At 46.5% G+C, this 16557-nt stretch overlaps 1 protein-coding gene across 2 annotated transcripts in view; it reads left to right on the top strand.

Annotated features, from left to right (window-relative positions):
* Positions 1-16557, top strand: part of LOC132822827 (potassium voltage-gated channel subfamily KQT member 2) — a 164884-nt gene that overhangs the window by 96860 nt on the left and 51467 nt on the right. For both annotated transcript variants that reach the window (XM_060836185.1, XM_060836184.1), the window contains exons 3-5: positions 1283-1409; positions 10264-10439; positions 13948-14073. In XM_060836185.1, coding sequence (XP_060692168.1) covers positions 1283-1409; positions 10264-10439; positions 13948-14073 — 429 coding nt within the window. The remainder of the gene's footprint in view (positions 1-1282; positions 1410-10263; positions 10440-13947; positions 14074-16557) is intronic.

Below are 16557 nucleotides of genomic sequence, written 5' to 3'. Positions count from 1 at the left end.
TTTCCTGTGGTGAGAGTCCACACCAAGGGGCGCAGCGGTAAGATCTGAGTCAGGATGGTGAGAGGTCATGTTCGGAACCACTTTCTCTCACGCTGCTTGGAGTGGAAATCTGGGAATCTCTTCCTGAGAAGGAGGGTGTGGGTCAGCAAGAGCTTTCAATATTGCAGTCAGAGTGGCTCAGTGGTTAGCACTGCTGCCTCATAGCACCAGGGACCGGGGTTCGATCCCAGCCTTGGGTGACTGTCTGTGTGGGGTTTGCACATTCTCCCCGTGTCTGTGTGGGTTTCCTCCGCATGCTCCAGTGGATTGGCTGTGCTAAATTGTCCAGGGATATGCAGTTTAGATGGGTTAGCCATGGGAAATGCAGGGTGACAAGGATAGGGGGATGGATGGGATGCTGTTTGGAAAGTCAATGTGGGCTGAATGGCCTGCTTCCACACTGTAGGGATTTTACCATTCTATCAAGGATATGGATCCAATCCTTGGGAACATGTGGATCAGAGCTGCCCAGAACTCCCTGTACTCCGAGGGGATGAATCGGCAGCTGTCATCTCCTCACTGTCAGACTCTCACAATGTTTGAAAAATTTCTCAAAGACGTGAATACATTATATAAATGCAAGTCATGTCTTTTATGTGATCACAGTTGTCATGGAGCCTCTCTCCCTCTCTCTCACTCCCTCATGTGGCTGGAAGGTAGTTGAGGAGTGTAATTACTGAAGATTACTTACTGAACTGTTTACAGCACAAGAACGGGCCATTCAGCCCAATCTCAGTGTTTATGCCTCAAGAGGGTCCTCAAGTCTACCTCATTAATCTTACACTGTCCTCTGATTCCTTTCTGCTTCATGTGTCAGTCTGGCTTCCCTTCAATATATCAATATGTTTGGGTCCACCTGGAGCAGCTCTGAAATTCCATGTTGGATTTCAAAGTGAGTAGCATACATTGAAAACTCCTTAGCTTTGGTCCCCAGACAAATAGTAACATCTTCCTTACATCTGTCTGATTAAAATACCCTTCTAAATTTTATTAAACTACTCCTCAACCGTTAAATCTCCAGCCTGTTCTGACAACCATGACCCCTCAATCCTGGCCTTACCTTTGTCAATGGGTTCTTTCTATTATCTCCAAAAGCCTTTCTCTAACACGGAGACTCAGAGCAAGAGTACTAGTGCAGGCTAACCAAGATTCTGCCGATGTTCAGAAGACAGGGCTTGAGTTCCCAGGTTCAGGGTGATCCGAGAATTGTTGTATCTCTCCACCCCACCACCCTCCACTGCAGGAAATCGTGACGATTGTGGTGTTTGGTGTGGAGTATACGGTACGGATCTGGTCTGCTGGCTGCTGCTGTCGGTACCGAGGATGGCGAGGGCGACTGAAGTTTGCACGGAAACCGTTCTGTGTGATCGGTGAGTGGCTGAAGTTACTTACCCCTTTGCCCTGAAGGATGCCACACAGGAGGATCCCGGGCTTGTTCCTTGGGTACTTGGCTTTCATCCTCCCTTTGGGCCACAGGAATGATAAACCTACTGGCTGTGGTTTCTATTCCGGTCTCTATTGCTGAACGCTGCTGGGAAATGCAACTGGGAATGTTTCCCGATGGGGAGCAGTGTTCTGAGTTGTGAAGCCACACTTAGTCAAATATGTTTCAGACTTTCTGAAAGGTAGACCAATTCCGCAGTTTTCATAATGATGTTATCGCTAACGACAGAATAGCAACAATAACAACAGGCCAATCCAGGGGCTGTGTGATTGCCACTGATACTTGTGAATCTAATCTCTCATACGCACTCTCTTTCTCATACGCACTCTCTTTCTCATACACACTCTCTCATACACTCTCTCTCATACACTCTCTCTCTCTCATACACTCTCTCTCTCTCATACACTCTCTCTCTCATACACTCTCTCTCTCTCTCATACACTCTCTCTCTCATACACTCTCTCTCTCATACACTCACTCTCTCTCATACGCACTCTCTCTCATACACGCACTCTCTCTCATACACGCACTCTCTCTCTCATACACTCTCTCTCTCTCATACACTCACTCTCTCTCATACATTCTCTCTCTCTCATACACTCTCTCTCTCTCATACACTCTCTCTCTCTCATACACTCTCTCTCTCATACACTCACTCTCTCTCATACGCACTCTCTCTCATACACGCACTCTCTCTCATACACGCACTCTCTCTCTCATACACTCTCTCTCTCATACACTCACTCTCTCTCATACACTCTCTCTCTCTCATACACTCTCTCTCTCTCATACACTCTCTCTCTCTCATACACTCACTCTCTCTCATACGCACACTCTCTCTCATACGCGCACTCTGTCTCATACGCACTCTGTCTCATACGCACTCTCTCTCACACACTGCCTCATACATTACCTATTACACATACACACTCGCTCTGTCTCTGTCTCACGTAGACTCTCTCACATGTGCTCATACACACACACACACACACACACACACACACACACACACACACACACACACACACACTCTTTCACTCCTCCCTCAGCTCCATCCAAGGCCCTAAAGGAGCCTTCCACATCCATCAAACTTTTACCTGCATATCATTTATTGTATCCGTTGCTCCCGATGCGGTCTCCTCTACATTGGGGAGACTGGGCGCCTCCTAGCAGAGCGCTTTAGGGAACACCCGCACCAATCAACCACACCGTCCCATGGCCCAACATTTCAACTCCCCCTCCCACTCTGCCGAGGACATGGAGGTCCTGTGCCTCCTTCACCACCAGACGCCTGGAGGAAGAACGCCTCATCTTCCTCCTCGGAACACTTCGGGCCCAGGGCATCAATGTGGACTTCAACAGTTTCCTCATTTCCCCTTCCCCCACCTCACCCTAGTTCCAAACTTCCAGCTCGGCACTGTCCCCATGACTTGTCCGGACTTGTCCGACCTGCCTAGCTCCTTTTCCACCTATCCACTCCACCCTCTCCTCCCTGACCTATCACCTTCATCTCCTCCCCCACTCACCCATTGTACGCTATGCTACTTTCTCCCCACCCCCACCCTCCTCTAGCTTATCTCTCCATGCTTCAGGCTCTCTGCCTTTATTCCTGATGAAGGGCTTTTGCCTGAAACGTCGATTTCGCTGCTCGTTGGATGCTGCCTGAACTGCTGTGCTCTTCCAGCACCACTGATCCAGAAAATGTTTTTCTAAAACCTCTACCACTGGGGAGAAGGTACAGAAGCGTGAACACACGCATGAGCCATTTTGAAACAGTTTCTATCCAACTGTTGTGAGAATACTGAATGGACTCTCAAACTCTTAACATTCGCCTGTACCTGTGTCTTTTGTTTTTGCTACTATTTACCTATTACAGTCAAAGAGTTATAGAGATGTACAGCATGGAAACAGACCCTTTGGTTTAACCCGTCCATGCCGACCAGATATCCCAACCCAATCTAGTCCCACTTGCCAGCACCCAGCCCATATCCCTCTGAATCCTGTTGCAATTGTACCAGCCTCCACCACTTCCTTTGGCAGCTCATTCCATACACATACCACCCTCTGAGTGAAAATTTGCCCCTTAGGTCTCTTTTATATCTTTCCCCTCTCACCCTAAACCTATGCCCTCTAGTTCTGGACTCCCCGACCCCAGGGAAGAGACTTTGTCTATTTATCCTATCCATGCCCCTCATGAATTTATAAACCTCTATAAGGTCACCCCTCAGCCTCTGATGCTTCAGGGAAAACAGCCCCAGCCTATTCAACCTCTCCCTGTAGCTCAAATCCTCCAACCCTGGCAACATCCTTGGAAATCTTTTCTGAACCCTTTAAGTTTCACAAGATCCTTCCGGTAGGAAGCAGACCAGAATTGCACACAATGTTCCAACAGTGGCCTAACCAACATCCTGTACAGCTGCAACATGACTTCCCAATTCCTGTACTCAATACTCTGACCAATAAAGGAAAGCATACTAAACGCCTTCTTCACTATCCTATCTACCTGCGACTCCACTTTCAAGGTGCTATGAACCTGCACTCCAAGGTCTCTTTGTTCAGCAACACTCCCTGGGACCTTACCATTAAGTGTATAAGTCCTGCTAAGATTTGCTTTCCCAAAATGCGGCACCTCACATTTATCTGAATTAAACTCCATCTGCCATTTCTCAGCCCATTGGCCCATCTGGTCCAGATCCTGTTGTAATCTGAGGTAACCTTCTTTGCTGACCACTACACCTCCAATTTTGGTGTCATCAGCAAACTTACTAACTATACCACTTCTGCTCAGATCGAAATCATTTATATAAACGATGAAAAGTAGTGGACCCAGCACCAATCCTTGTGGCACTCCACTGGTCACAGGCCTCCAGTCTGAAAAACAACCCTCTACCACCACCCTCTGTCTTCTACCTTTAGCCAGTTCTGTATCCAAATGGCTAGTTCTCTCTGTATTCTATGAGATCTAACCTTGCTAATCAGTCTCCCATGGGGAACCTTGTTGAACGCCTTACTGAAGTCCATATAGATCACATCTGCCGCCCTGCCCTCATCAATCCTCTTTGTTACTTCCTCAAAAAACTCAATCAAGTTTGTGAGACATGATTTCCCACGCACAAAGTCATGTTGACTATCCCTAATCAGTCCTTGCCTTTCCAAATACATGTACATCCTGTCCCTCAGGATTCCCTCCAACAACTTGCCCACCACTGACATCAGGCTCACTGGTCTATAGTTCCCTGGCTTGTCCTTACCACCTTTCTTAGAAAGTGGGACGACGTTAGCCAACCTCCAGTTTTCCGGCACCTCACCTGTGACTATCGATGATACAAATATCTCAGCACTTCTCTAGCTTCCCACAGAATTCTAGGATACATCTGATCAGGTCCTGGGGATTTATCCATTTTTATATGTTTCAAAACATCCAGCACTTCCCCTTTTGTAATATGGACATCTTTCAAGATGTCACCATCTATTTTCCTACAGTCTATATCTTCCATATCCTTTTCCACAGTAAATACTGATGTAAAATACTCATTTAGTATCTCCTCCATTTTCAGTGGCTCCACACAAAGGCTGCCTTGCTGATCTTTGAGGGGCCCTATTCTCTAGCTAGTTACCCTTTTGTCCTTAATGTATTTGTAAAAGCCCTTTGGATTCTCCTTAAATGTATATGGCAAAACTATCTCATGTCCCCTTTTTGCCTCCTGACTTCCCTCTTAAGTATACTCCTACTTCCTTTATACTTTTCTCAGTATTCACTCGACCTATCCTGGATCAGTGGTGCTGGAAGAGCACAGCAGTTCAGGCAGCATCCAAAGTGCAGTGAAATCGACGTTTCGAGCAAAAGCCCTTCATCAGGAATTTACCTCTTTTATTCGATCTATCCTGTCTATACCTGACATATGCTTCCTTCTTTTTCTTAACCAAACCCTCAATTTCTTTAGTCATTCAGCATACCCTATACCTACCAGCCTTCCCTTTCACCCTAACAGGAATATACTTTCTCTGGATTCTCATTATCTCATTTCTGAAGGCTTCCCATTTTCCAGCCGTCCCTTTACCTGTGAACATCAGCGCCCAATCAGCTTTTGAAAGTTCTTGCCTAATACCATCAAAATTGGCCTTCTTCCAATTTAGAACATCACCTTTTAGATCTGCTCTGTCCTTTTTCATCATTATTTTAAAACTAATAGAATCATGGTCACTGGCCTCAAATGCTCCCCCACTGACACCTCAGTCACCTGCCCTGCTTTATTTCCCAAGAGTAAGTCAAATTTTGCACCTTCTCTAGTAGGTACATCCATATCCTGAATCAGAAAATTTTCTTGTACACACTTAACAAATTCCTCTCCATCTAAACCCTTAACACTGTGGCATCCCGGTCTATTTTTGGAAAGTTAAAATCCCCTACCATAAACACCATATCATTCTTATAGATAACTGAGATTTTATAGATAACTGGGTGGCACGGTGGCTCAGTGGTTAGCACTGCTGCCTCACAGCGGCAGAGACCCGGGTTCAATTCCCGCCTCAAGTGACTGACTGTGGAGTTTGCACATTCTCCCCGTGTCTGCGTGGGTTTCCTCCAGGTACTCCAGTTTCCTTCCACAGTCCAAATTTGTAAAGGTCAGGTGAATTGGCCATGCTAAATTGCCCGTAGTGTTAGGTGAAGGGGTAAATGTTGGGGAATGGGTCTGGGTGGGTTGCTCTTCGGAGGGTCGGTGTGGACTTTTTGGGCCGAAGGGCCTGTTTCCACACTGTAAGTAAGTAATCTAATCTAATCTCCTTACAAATTTGTTTCTCAATTTCTCTCTGACTATTTGGGTGTGTACAATACAATCCCAATAAGGTGATCATCCCTTTATTATTTTTCAGTTCCACCCAAATAACTTCCCTGGATGTATTTCTGGGAATATCCTCCCTCAGTACAGCTGTAATGCTATCCCTTATCAAAAACACCACTCCCCCTCCTCTCTTGCCTCCCTTTCTGTCCTTCCTGTAGCATTTCTATCCTGGAACATTAAGCTGCCAGTCCTGTCCATTCCTGAGCCATGTTTCTGTAATTGCTATGATATCCCAGTTCCATGTTCCTCACCATGCCCTGGGTTCATCTGCCTTCCCTGTTAGGCCCCTTGCATTGAATTGAATGTATTGTCATGTGTACCAGGGCACAGTGAAAGGCATTGGCTTACGAGCAATACAGGCAGAGCACAGAGTTACGTAGCATAGATAGTAACGGTTGGAGAGGCAGTTAGAGGCAATGAGGGATTTACAACAGCAAGGGGGGTGTGATGGATGGCAGTTACAGGAAGGGAGAAAAGTCTCCGATACAGTCACAGAGATGGGCTAACTCCAGGAAAGGTAAGAGAGGTCGGCAGGTAGTGCAGGAGTCTTCTGTGGCTATCCCCATTTCAAACAAGTATGCTGTTTTGGAAAATGTAGGGGGTGATGAATTCTCAGCACAAACAGCCAAGTGTCTGGTATTGAGACTGGCTCGAATGCAACGAGGGGTACATCAGCTTCCAAGAGATCGATTGTGTTAGGGGACTCTCCAGTCCGAGGTACAGACAGACGTTTCAGTGACCCGCAACGTTAAATCAGAATGGTGTGTTGCTTCCCTGATGCCAGGATCAAGGATGTCTCAGAGAGGGTGCAGAATGTTCTCACGGGGGACAGGGGCCAGCAGGAAGTCATTGTACACATATAATTTAATTTATCAGTCCTAACTTGTTCTCTGCTTTGTCTTGCCTGGCCTGACTGTCTTTGTTCTCAACTGTACCGGTCTCAGATTGAAATCTTTTCTCACTATCTCCTTGGGTCCCATCACCCCCGCCTTACTAGTTTAGATCCTCCCGAGCAGCTCTAGCAAATCTCCCTGCCAGTATATTAGTCCCTTTCGATTTAGGTGCAATCCGTCCTCCTTGTACAGGTCACTTCTACCCCAGAAGACATTCCAATGATCCAAAAATGTGAATCTTTCTCCCTCACACCAGCTCCTCAGCCGTGCATTCATCTGCTCTATCCTCCTATCCCAGCCCTCACTAGCTCGTAGCACTGGGAGTAATCCAGATATTACTCTTGAGGACCTCCTTTTTAAATTCCTGCCTTACTCTCTGTAATCTCCCTTCAGAATTTCAACCATTTCCCTTCCTATGTTGTTGGTTCCATTGTGTACAATGACCTCCTGCTGGCCCCTGTCCCCCTTGAGAACATTCTGCACCCTCTCTGAGACATCCATGATCCTGGCACCAGGGAAGCAACACACCATTCTGATTTTACGTTGCGGGTCACTGAAACGTCTGTCTGTACCTCGGACTAGACAGTCCCCTAACACAATCGATCTCTTGGATCCTGATGTACCCTTCATTGCATTAGAGCCAGTCTCAATACCAGACACTTGGCTGTTTGTGCTGAGAATTCATCACCCCCTACATTTTCCAAAACAGCATACTTGTTTGAAATGGGGATAGCCACAGAAGACTCCTGCACTACCTGCCGACCTCTCTTACCTTTCCTGGAGTTAACCCATCTGTGTGACTGTATCGGAGACTTTTCTCCCTTCCTGTAACTGCCATCCATCACACCCCCCTTGCTGTTGTAAATCCCTCATTGCCTCTAACTGCCTCTCCAACCGTTACTATCTATGCTACGTAACTCTGTGCTCTGCCTGCATTGCTCATAAGCCAATGCTTTTCACTGTGCCCTGGTACACATGACAATACATTCAATTCAATTCAATGCACACGCGCACACATGCGCACACATGCGCATACTCTTTCTCATACTCATACACACACTCTCACATAAACAAACTTTCTCTCTCTCACTTTCTCACCCCGGGAAAGCATACAACACATTAAGCTGATGGATCCACCTGTCACTATTGCTGTATAACTCGTTTCCTTTTCATCTATGTGAGAAACAAACCTCACTCACTGCAATAATTTCAGTCCGAGACAAGATCTGAATCAGTAGCGCCCTTTATTTCACACTTGCAAGTGGGTGTGATGTCCACAAGGCAGGGACAAAACACACTGAATTCAACAAATACACGATATTTATCTAATTTGGTTCCTACTTTTTTTTCTTATTTCATTGCTTCCCCCCTGTTTACATCCTCCACTTCCCTAAGACCGGTACCCATTACTCCTGTTTATCTCGTGTCTTATCCGGCCTTGTCTGTGACAAAATGCTCATTCCTGTTCTCAAGGCCATTTGACCCCATCCTGCTGTGGGCACATCCTTGCTTTACCATTATTTACTCCCTCCATCTGTGCTGCCCCTCACAGCATCTTATCACTAAGCCCTTTTAATTGGGGTTTGTCCCTGTGTTTCTGTAAAAGTGGGAAACAGATGTTTATACCTACTGTTTGTACAGACATGTTGAGTTTAACTGTCTGTCTTCACAGCAGTTTACCATTGGTTTACAGTCCCGTTTCTTTCTTGCATACATTTTTAGCTAATACAAAAAAACAATCATGCATCTCCTCCACACAGCCCCCACCCCTGCCGACCCAGCCCCTGGCTGAAACAACCACACAACGATGTGAGGTCATTCACCTTGTATCAGAAATTACAATTGCGGAATTGCAGAAGTAACACCAATCCACCTATATCCCACATCTGTCTGCTTCACTGTTAGTCTCTGCTTCTGTGTCTGTCTTTTGCTCTGCCTCAGTCCCTTTCATTCTCTCTGTTTGTTCTCTGTCTCTCCCACTGTCTCTCCCTTTCTCAGTATCCCTCTTAATTTACCTTTTCATCTGCCTGTTCTGTTTCCCACTGTCTCTTTGCCTTGCTATCTATGTATGTGTCTCTCTCTCCCATTGTCTGTCTTTCTGTCCTTCTCTCTCTCTCTCTCTCTCTCTCTCTCTCCCTCCCCCCCTCCCCCTCGCTGGTCTCTGTGTCTCTGTCTCCTTCTCCACCTGTCTGTCTCTCTCTGTGTCATTGTCTCAGACTTGTTCTTGTTTTTTTCTTTCTCTCTCTCTGTTCCTGTCTCACTGTCTCTGTTTATTCCACTGTCTCTTCCTCCCCCTCTGTCTCTCTTTCTCTTTGTCTCTCTGTCTCCCTCTCTATCTCTCTCTGTTTATCTCTCTGTGTCATTGTCTCACAACACCAGGTTATAGTCCAACAGGTTTAATTGGAAGCACACTAGCTTTCAGAGCGTCGCTCCTTCATCAGGTTATAAGGAATGTTGCTCCGAAAGCTAGTGTGCCGAAAGCTAGTGTGCTTCCAATTAAACCTGTTGGACTATAACCTGGTGTTGTGTGATTTTTCACTTTGTACACCCTAGTCCAATACCGGCATCTCCAAGTCTCAGTCTTGTTCTCTATGTCTCTATCTGTCTGTCACTGTCTATGTCTATCCCACTGTCTCTCCCTCCCCTTCTGTCTGTCTCTCTCTGTCTCTCTTTTGTTCCAGTAAATCCCGCTTTCAGTCGGTTTCACTTTATTACATTTACTGACTGATACAGGATAACTCCACAAACCCACACCTGGGTCCCCATTCCCTGACTCTGTTAGCTGGAATACCCTCCCCCTCTCTCCTTCAAAAGTTGATGATATTCAAATCAAAAGTAGGAGCTAGTTAAACTCACAACTTTACTCTCCCACAGTGTAATCCTTGGCACTTCCCAGTTTAAAGAGATATCAGTAACTCCTGTTGTTAGGGAAAGGGAGTGGGGGAAACTGGAAGACTGTATGGCAAGGTCCAATAGGTTAGATTCGATGGACAGTTGGCACTTTAGGGGAGTGACGTTGTTTGACCTGACTTTCCCCATCTAGATGTCATGGTTCTTGTGGCCTCCATCGCTGTCCTTGCGGCAGGGACACAGGGCAATGTCTTTGCCACGTCAGCCTTGAGGAGCTTGAGGTTTCTCCAGATCTTACGGATGATCCGTATGGACCGGAGAGGGGGCACCTGGAAACTGCTGGGATCGGTCGTCTATGCACACAGCAAGGTAACTCTGTGAGAGGGATGGCGAGCAGGACTTGGGGAATACTGACAGGAGAAATGGGAGCAGGAGGAGGCCATTGGCTCACTGGACCTGCTGTGCCATTCACCAGGACAAAGGCTGAGCTGGAGGTTCCCACTCCTCTGTTCCCAGTGAGATCCAAAACCCAGCTCCTTCGATCCTCAAGATTCTCACCAACTGGGAGCAGCCAAGGCTCTCAGCCAATGCTTTTAGTGAAGGCAGTTCACCCCATCTCAGTGGGGTGGCAATGGCCTAGTGCATTGTCACTGGGCTATTAACCCAGAGACCCAGGCAACGTTCTGGAGACCTCGGTTCAAGTTCCTGCCACGGAAGATGGTGGAGTTATGAATAAAATCTGGAATTGAGCATCCAGTGCTGATCGTGAAATGATTGTTGAGGGAAAGATAGGCCCATCTGGTTCACCAATATCCTTTAGGGAGGGATTCTTCCATCCTTACCTGGTCTGGCCTATACGTAACTCCAGACCCACAGCAATGTAGTTGACTCTTAACTGCTGTCTGGGCAATTAGGGACTGGCAGTAAATGCTGACCTGTTGTGATGACCTCCTCCCATGAATGAATAAAAAAAGTACCAAATGATCAGCCCCTTGTCCCGAGACTGTGCCCCCTGCATGTTTGAGATTCATCAGCCTGTGGGAAATATTCTGTCAGAATCCACCCTGTCAAGTCCCTCAGGAACTGGGATGTTTCAATGGGATCACCTCTCATTTTCTTCAACTCCGGGGATTATCGATCCAAAATGCTCAATCTCTTGTCATAGGATGACCCCATTCCATTCCCCCCCAACCTCCTGTGCAGCTATATCCTGCTTCGATATAGTGACCAACACTGCTCTCAGCCCACCCTTCAGAGGCTGCGGCACTGATTCTGAACTTTAGCCTCGCACTGAAACTTGCCGACAATGAGAAAACACTGTGGGGAGGTGGATATGGAGTTAACAGTTGTTGTCCTGTGGAGAGGGAGCTGGAGGCTATTAAATGGGGTATGGGGGAGGGTGGGCTGGCTGTTTGGGTATCAAAAGATTCCTGTGCTCATTTCTGCTCCTGTAGCAGCCTCCCGTGATGGTTGTGGGGGCGGGGGGAGCAGTGAGCGTGTACGTGGCCCAGTCCAGGACAGTCCATGGAAATATGCACAAGGAACACGTGTAGGCTCTTTGGTCCCTTTGAACTTGCTTCAAAATTTGATTAGATTGTGTCTGATTTTAATCTCAACTCTACCTTCCTGCATTTCCCTGATAATCTTTCAGCCCCTGGGTCATCCAGAATCTTATCAACCTGCATCCCCTTCCTTTTGAGGAGGGGAGTTCCAAAGACACTCAATCTTCTGAGAGAAAAAAATGTTTCCCCATAGAGTCATAGAGATATATAGCACAGAAACAGACCCTTCAGTCCAACTTGTCCATGCCACCCAGATATTGTAAATTAATCTAGTCCCACCTGCCAGCACCCGGCCCATATCCCTCTAAACCCTTTCTATTCATATACCTATCCAGGTGCCTTTTAAATGCTGTAATTGTACCAGCCTCCAACACTTCCTCTGGCAGCTCATTCCACACGTGCACCACCCTCTGTGTGAGAAAGTTGCCCCTTAGGTCCCTTTTATATCTTTGCCCTCTCACCCTAAACCTGTGCCCTCTAGTTCTGGACTCCGCCGCCACCCCAGGGAGAAGACCTTGTGTATTTATTCTATCCATGCCCCTCATGATTTTATAAGCCTCTGTAAGGTCACCCTCAGCTCTCGTCTCTGTCTTAAATGAGCACATCCTTCCTTTTTAACCTCTGACCCCTAGTTCTAGAATCTCCCACAAGAGGAACCATCCTTTCCCAATCCGTCCGGTGCAGCACCCTCAGTATCTCCAGAGGATACAGGCCCAGCCTTTTCTCTGGAGGCAGTCTGCTCCTTCCAGGGATTATTTGGAAGTATTTAGATATTTAGTATTAGCAGTGTGACACCAAGAAGGACAAGGCTGTGGTCAGAAAGGACGGTGCTGGAAAAACACAGCATCTGAGGAGCAGGAGAGTCGATGCTTTTGGCCATAAGCTTTTCATCAGGAATGTGGATGGGGAAGGGGTCTGAAAGATAAGTAGGGGGATGGGATGGGGGTCGGTGGAGGGGGGAAGATCAATGGGAAGGTGGATGCAGGTGGAGGTGATAGTGATAGGTCAGTGTTGGAAAATGGGATAAGAGAATAGTGAATCGGTTGTTTCTGACTAGCACAGAAGGGCTGAAGGGCCTTTCCCATGCTGTAGAATTCTATGATCCTATGGTGATGACTTTATTAATGTGGGGGAGCCTCCTGTACACAGAGCACTGTATATATTGCTCAGAGGTGATGTCTCCAGCTCACCCATGATGTGACCTGTCCTTGCATTCCTTAGAGAACACCTCACCCCAACCCCCAGCCCCTGCCATGCTCTCCCAGCTACCTGGGTCACGTCTGCCTCTCCCAATGAGATTGCTGTTGCTGCCCACTGTCTCATGCATTCTGATTGGCCCTCCAGGCCTCAGCAGCCCGTTCCCGGGCTCTAATTGGTCAGTACTGGGTGGACGATGCGATGGGTGACCAATGCACTCCCTCAGTCCAGTAATCCAGCGATTGCTCTGGTCTGTTTCCTGTGCCCTTTCTCCTCTCTAAGTGAATTCCTTGCAGCAATTTGAACTCTTTGTATGTGAATAGATTAAAATCAGGCTTTGCATTGACTAACAGGCCTTTGCTAACAGCCAAATGGCCATTTGTGCATGTGTGTTGTGGGCTATTCGACTGTAAAAGCATCAGATTTTCTGCAGGCTCTCTCCTTGCAGAAGGTCCTACTGTACTATTTTGAAGAAGCAAAGGGATAGTTGGCCCAAAATCCTGGGTCACTGTTTAATTCATCGGTCAGCATCATTAAAATGGATACTTTCGTGAAAGTGGGGACGCACAGTTTTAAAATAAAATTGCTATTTGAGACAGAGACCAGGATTGGTTTTTTTAATCTCTATCGGAGTGGCTACTCTGGCATTCACTTTCCCAGAGAGCGGTGGAGGCTGGATCATTGGATATTCTAAAGGTGGAGATAGATTAGTGACTGATGGAGGAATCAGAGTATTAGGATGAAGAGGACAGCAGCATGACGACCACAACCGAACAATCCATGGTGTTGTCACCTGACAGAACAGGCTCGGGGGCCTGAATGGCCAACTCCTGCTCCCTGTTGATATAACCTAATGGTTTGTCACATTACTATTTGTAGGTACTTTCTGCATTGGCTAAGTGACTGGGGTAACTCTTCATCATAAGAAGCTCAGTTAGCTGTGAAGTGTTTTGAGACTGGGTGAGGTTGTGAAAGTCGCGATATAAATGCAAGTCTTCTCTTTTCTTTCCATGTCTCATGTCTCACTTCCTTGATTCTCACACTTCAGTTCCAGCCGTTTGTCTTGTTTCTTCCTCTCTCACTCCCTCTATCTCCTCGCTGTACCAACTGCCTTTCAGGAGCTGATCACTGCTTGGTATATTGGCTTCCTGTGCCTCATTCTCGCCTCTTTCCTGGTCTATCTCGCCGAGAAAGATGACAACCAAGATTTTGCAACGTATGCGGATGCCCTGTGGTGGGGTTTGGTGAGTGTGTTTATCTCTGTACTAATTGTAAGGCTCGAGTTCTGAGCTTTGCTTTGTGAAGGGGAGCTGATTGATGAAATGACTTGGAGTTGAGATAGGGTGATGTTCAATGACACCTGGGTGTCCTCATGCACCAATCGCTGAAAGTAAATGTGCAGATGCAGCAGGTAGTAACGATGGCAAATTGCGAGAGAATTTGAGGACAGGAACAAAGATATCTTGCTGCAATTATACAGGGCACTGTGACACCACATTTGGAATATTGCGTGTAGTTTTGGTCTTTTTGTCTGAGGAAGGATATTTTTTCTGTCAAGGGAATACAGCAAAGATTTACCAGACTGATTCCTGGGATGACGGGACTGATGTATGAGGAGAGATTCACTTGGTTAGGATTCACTGGAATTCAAAAGAATGAGGGGAAATCTCATAGAGTCAAGATTAGAGTGGTGCTGGAAAGGCACAGCAGGTCAGACAGCATCAGGATGAAGGGTTTTTTCCCGAAACGTCGGACTCTGCCTGACCTGCTGTGCTTTTCCAGCACCACTCTAACCTTGATTCTAATCTCCAGCATCTGCAGTACCCACTTCTGCCTAGGGGATCTCATAGAAACCCCTAACACTCTAACAGGGCTAGACAGGTCAGATGCAAGAAGGGTGTTCCTGATGGTGGGGGGAATCTAGAACCAGGGATCATAGTTTAAGGATAAGGGATAAACCTTTTTGGACTGAGATGAGGAGAAATTTCTTACACCAGAGAGTGGTTTTCATTACATAGAAAGAGGTTGATGTCAAAGCATTATGTGTTTTCAAGAAGGATATATCTTTTGTGCTAAAGGGATCAAAGGATATAGGGGAGGGTGGGATTAGGGGATTGAATTGGATAATCAGCCAAGATGATATTGAATGGCGGGGTAGTCTCAAAGGGCCAAATGGTCCACTCCTGCACCTATTTTCTATATTTCCATCCTGGTCAGCCAGAACTGGCCACTTTCTGCACAGTGGCTTAATGGTTAGCTCTGCTGCCTCTCAGTACCACAACCCAGCTCAGGTGACTGTGGAGTTTGCACATTCTCCCCGTGACTGCATGGGGTTTCCTCCGGGTGCTTCGGTTTCCTCCCACAGTCCAAAGATGTACAGATTCAGGTGGATTGGCCATGGGAAATGCAGGGTTACAGGGATAGGGTAGAGGAGTTGGGTTTGGGTGGGATGCTCTTTCTAAAGTATGGCGTGGTCTCGATGGGCTGAATGGCTTGCTTCCCCACTGTAGGGATTCTGTGAACTGGGTCTACATTTGCCCAATGAGGACATCCAGTGGCTGAGTCTCCTGAGTGGATAAAACAATTCAGGAACTGTGAACTGTGTTCGTTAACTGAAGTTCAGCAATTTGATAGGAGTTGGATTGGTTTGGGGATGCTGTTCGATTCAAGATGTCCCAGTGACAGACTACAGTACAACCTCAATTATCTGAACACTTGATGGTCCAAACTTTGGATTATCCGAACAAGATCTCAAGGTCCCAATGCTTGGGTAAACTGTGTTATCCGAACATTCAATTATCCAAACATTTGATATCTGAACAAAATACTCCCCACCCGTGTTGCCCTGTATACCTTCTGATTTGATTGTGATGCCTGGAGAGGCTAGCAGCTAACAGCTCAGTAACGACTCTTCAATCACTCAAACTCCATACCAACCCTTTCCACTTCACTATCCCCTTCACCTCTTCTGATCTCACCCCGGAACATTCTCCTTTGGTCTGTTATCTCTTCACTTTTTATTCAATCTTGGGACATGGGCATTACTGACAAGGTTGGTATTTATTGCCCTGAGATGGGTAATCTACCATGTTGCCATGGGACTGGAGTCACATATAGACCCAGACGAGGTGAGGATAGCAGTTTTCCTTCCCTTGTTATTATCTCAGCTGGTATGAATATAGACAAGTCAGATCAGGAGTGAAACTGACTTTTTAGACCCTAACTTTGACTGTGGAGGGTTAATTATTCATCACATTTGTAAGAGTCTGTCACTGTACTTTTAACACAAAGAAGAAAATGTGCATTAAATAAGAAAAAAATTACACAAGGCAGAAAGATTGGAATGATTTCATCACAAATGTCAGAAAAGGATTCAAACTTATGCTCTTCCTTTCTCTCAGCAATTTCCTTATCTGTACCAAAAACACAGCTAAGTCTCACCACCAGCTTTATACCGAGGCTTCTGGCTCAGGTTGGCAATTGGTTTCCTTTCTGTAAATTTCAACAAGTTCAGTCGGTGATGTTTCTTCAGCTGGTAGTTCTCCCTAAGACACTTAAAATAAACCACGAACAGTACTCACTGTTAACATCAGAGCAAACACGACTTGCCTAAACTCGTCTTATGGTCTTATGGACTTTCCTAAACTCAGTTCCCAACAATAGATTTAAATAAATACTTGGGTCTCCACTCTCTCTCACACACATGTACACCCTCCCTCCTGGACCTT

This window comes from Hemiscyllium ocellatum, chromosome 15 (assembly GCF_020745735.1).
Source record: "Hemiscyllium ocellatum isolate sHemOce1 chromosome 15, sHemOce1.pat.X.cur, whole genome shotgun sequence".
NCBI lineage: Eukaryota > Metazoa > Chordata > Chondrichthyes > Orectolobiformes > Hemiscylliidae > Hemiscyllium > Hemiscyllium ocellatum.
Note: the sequence above shows the minus strand (reverse complement) of the source record. Positions and strands in the feature narration are given on the sequence as shown.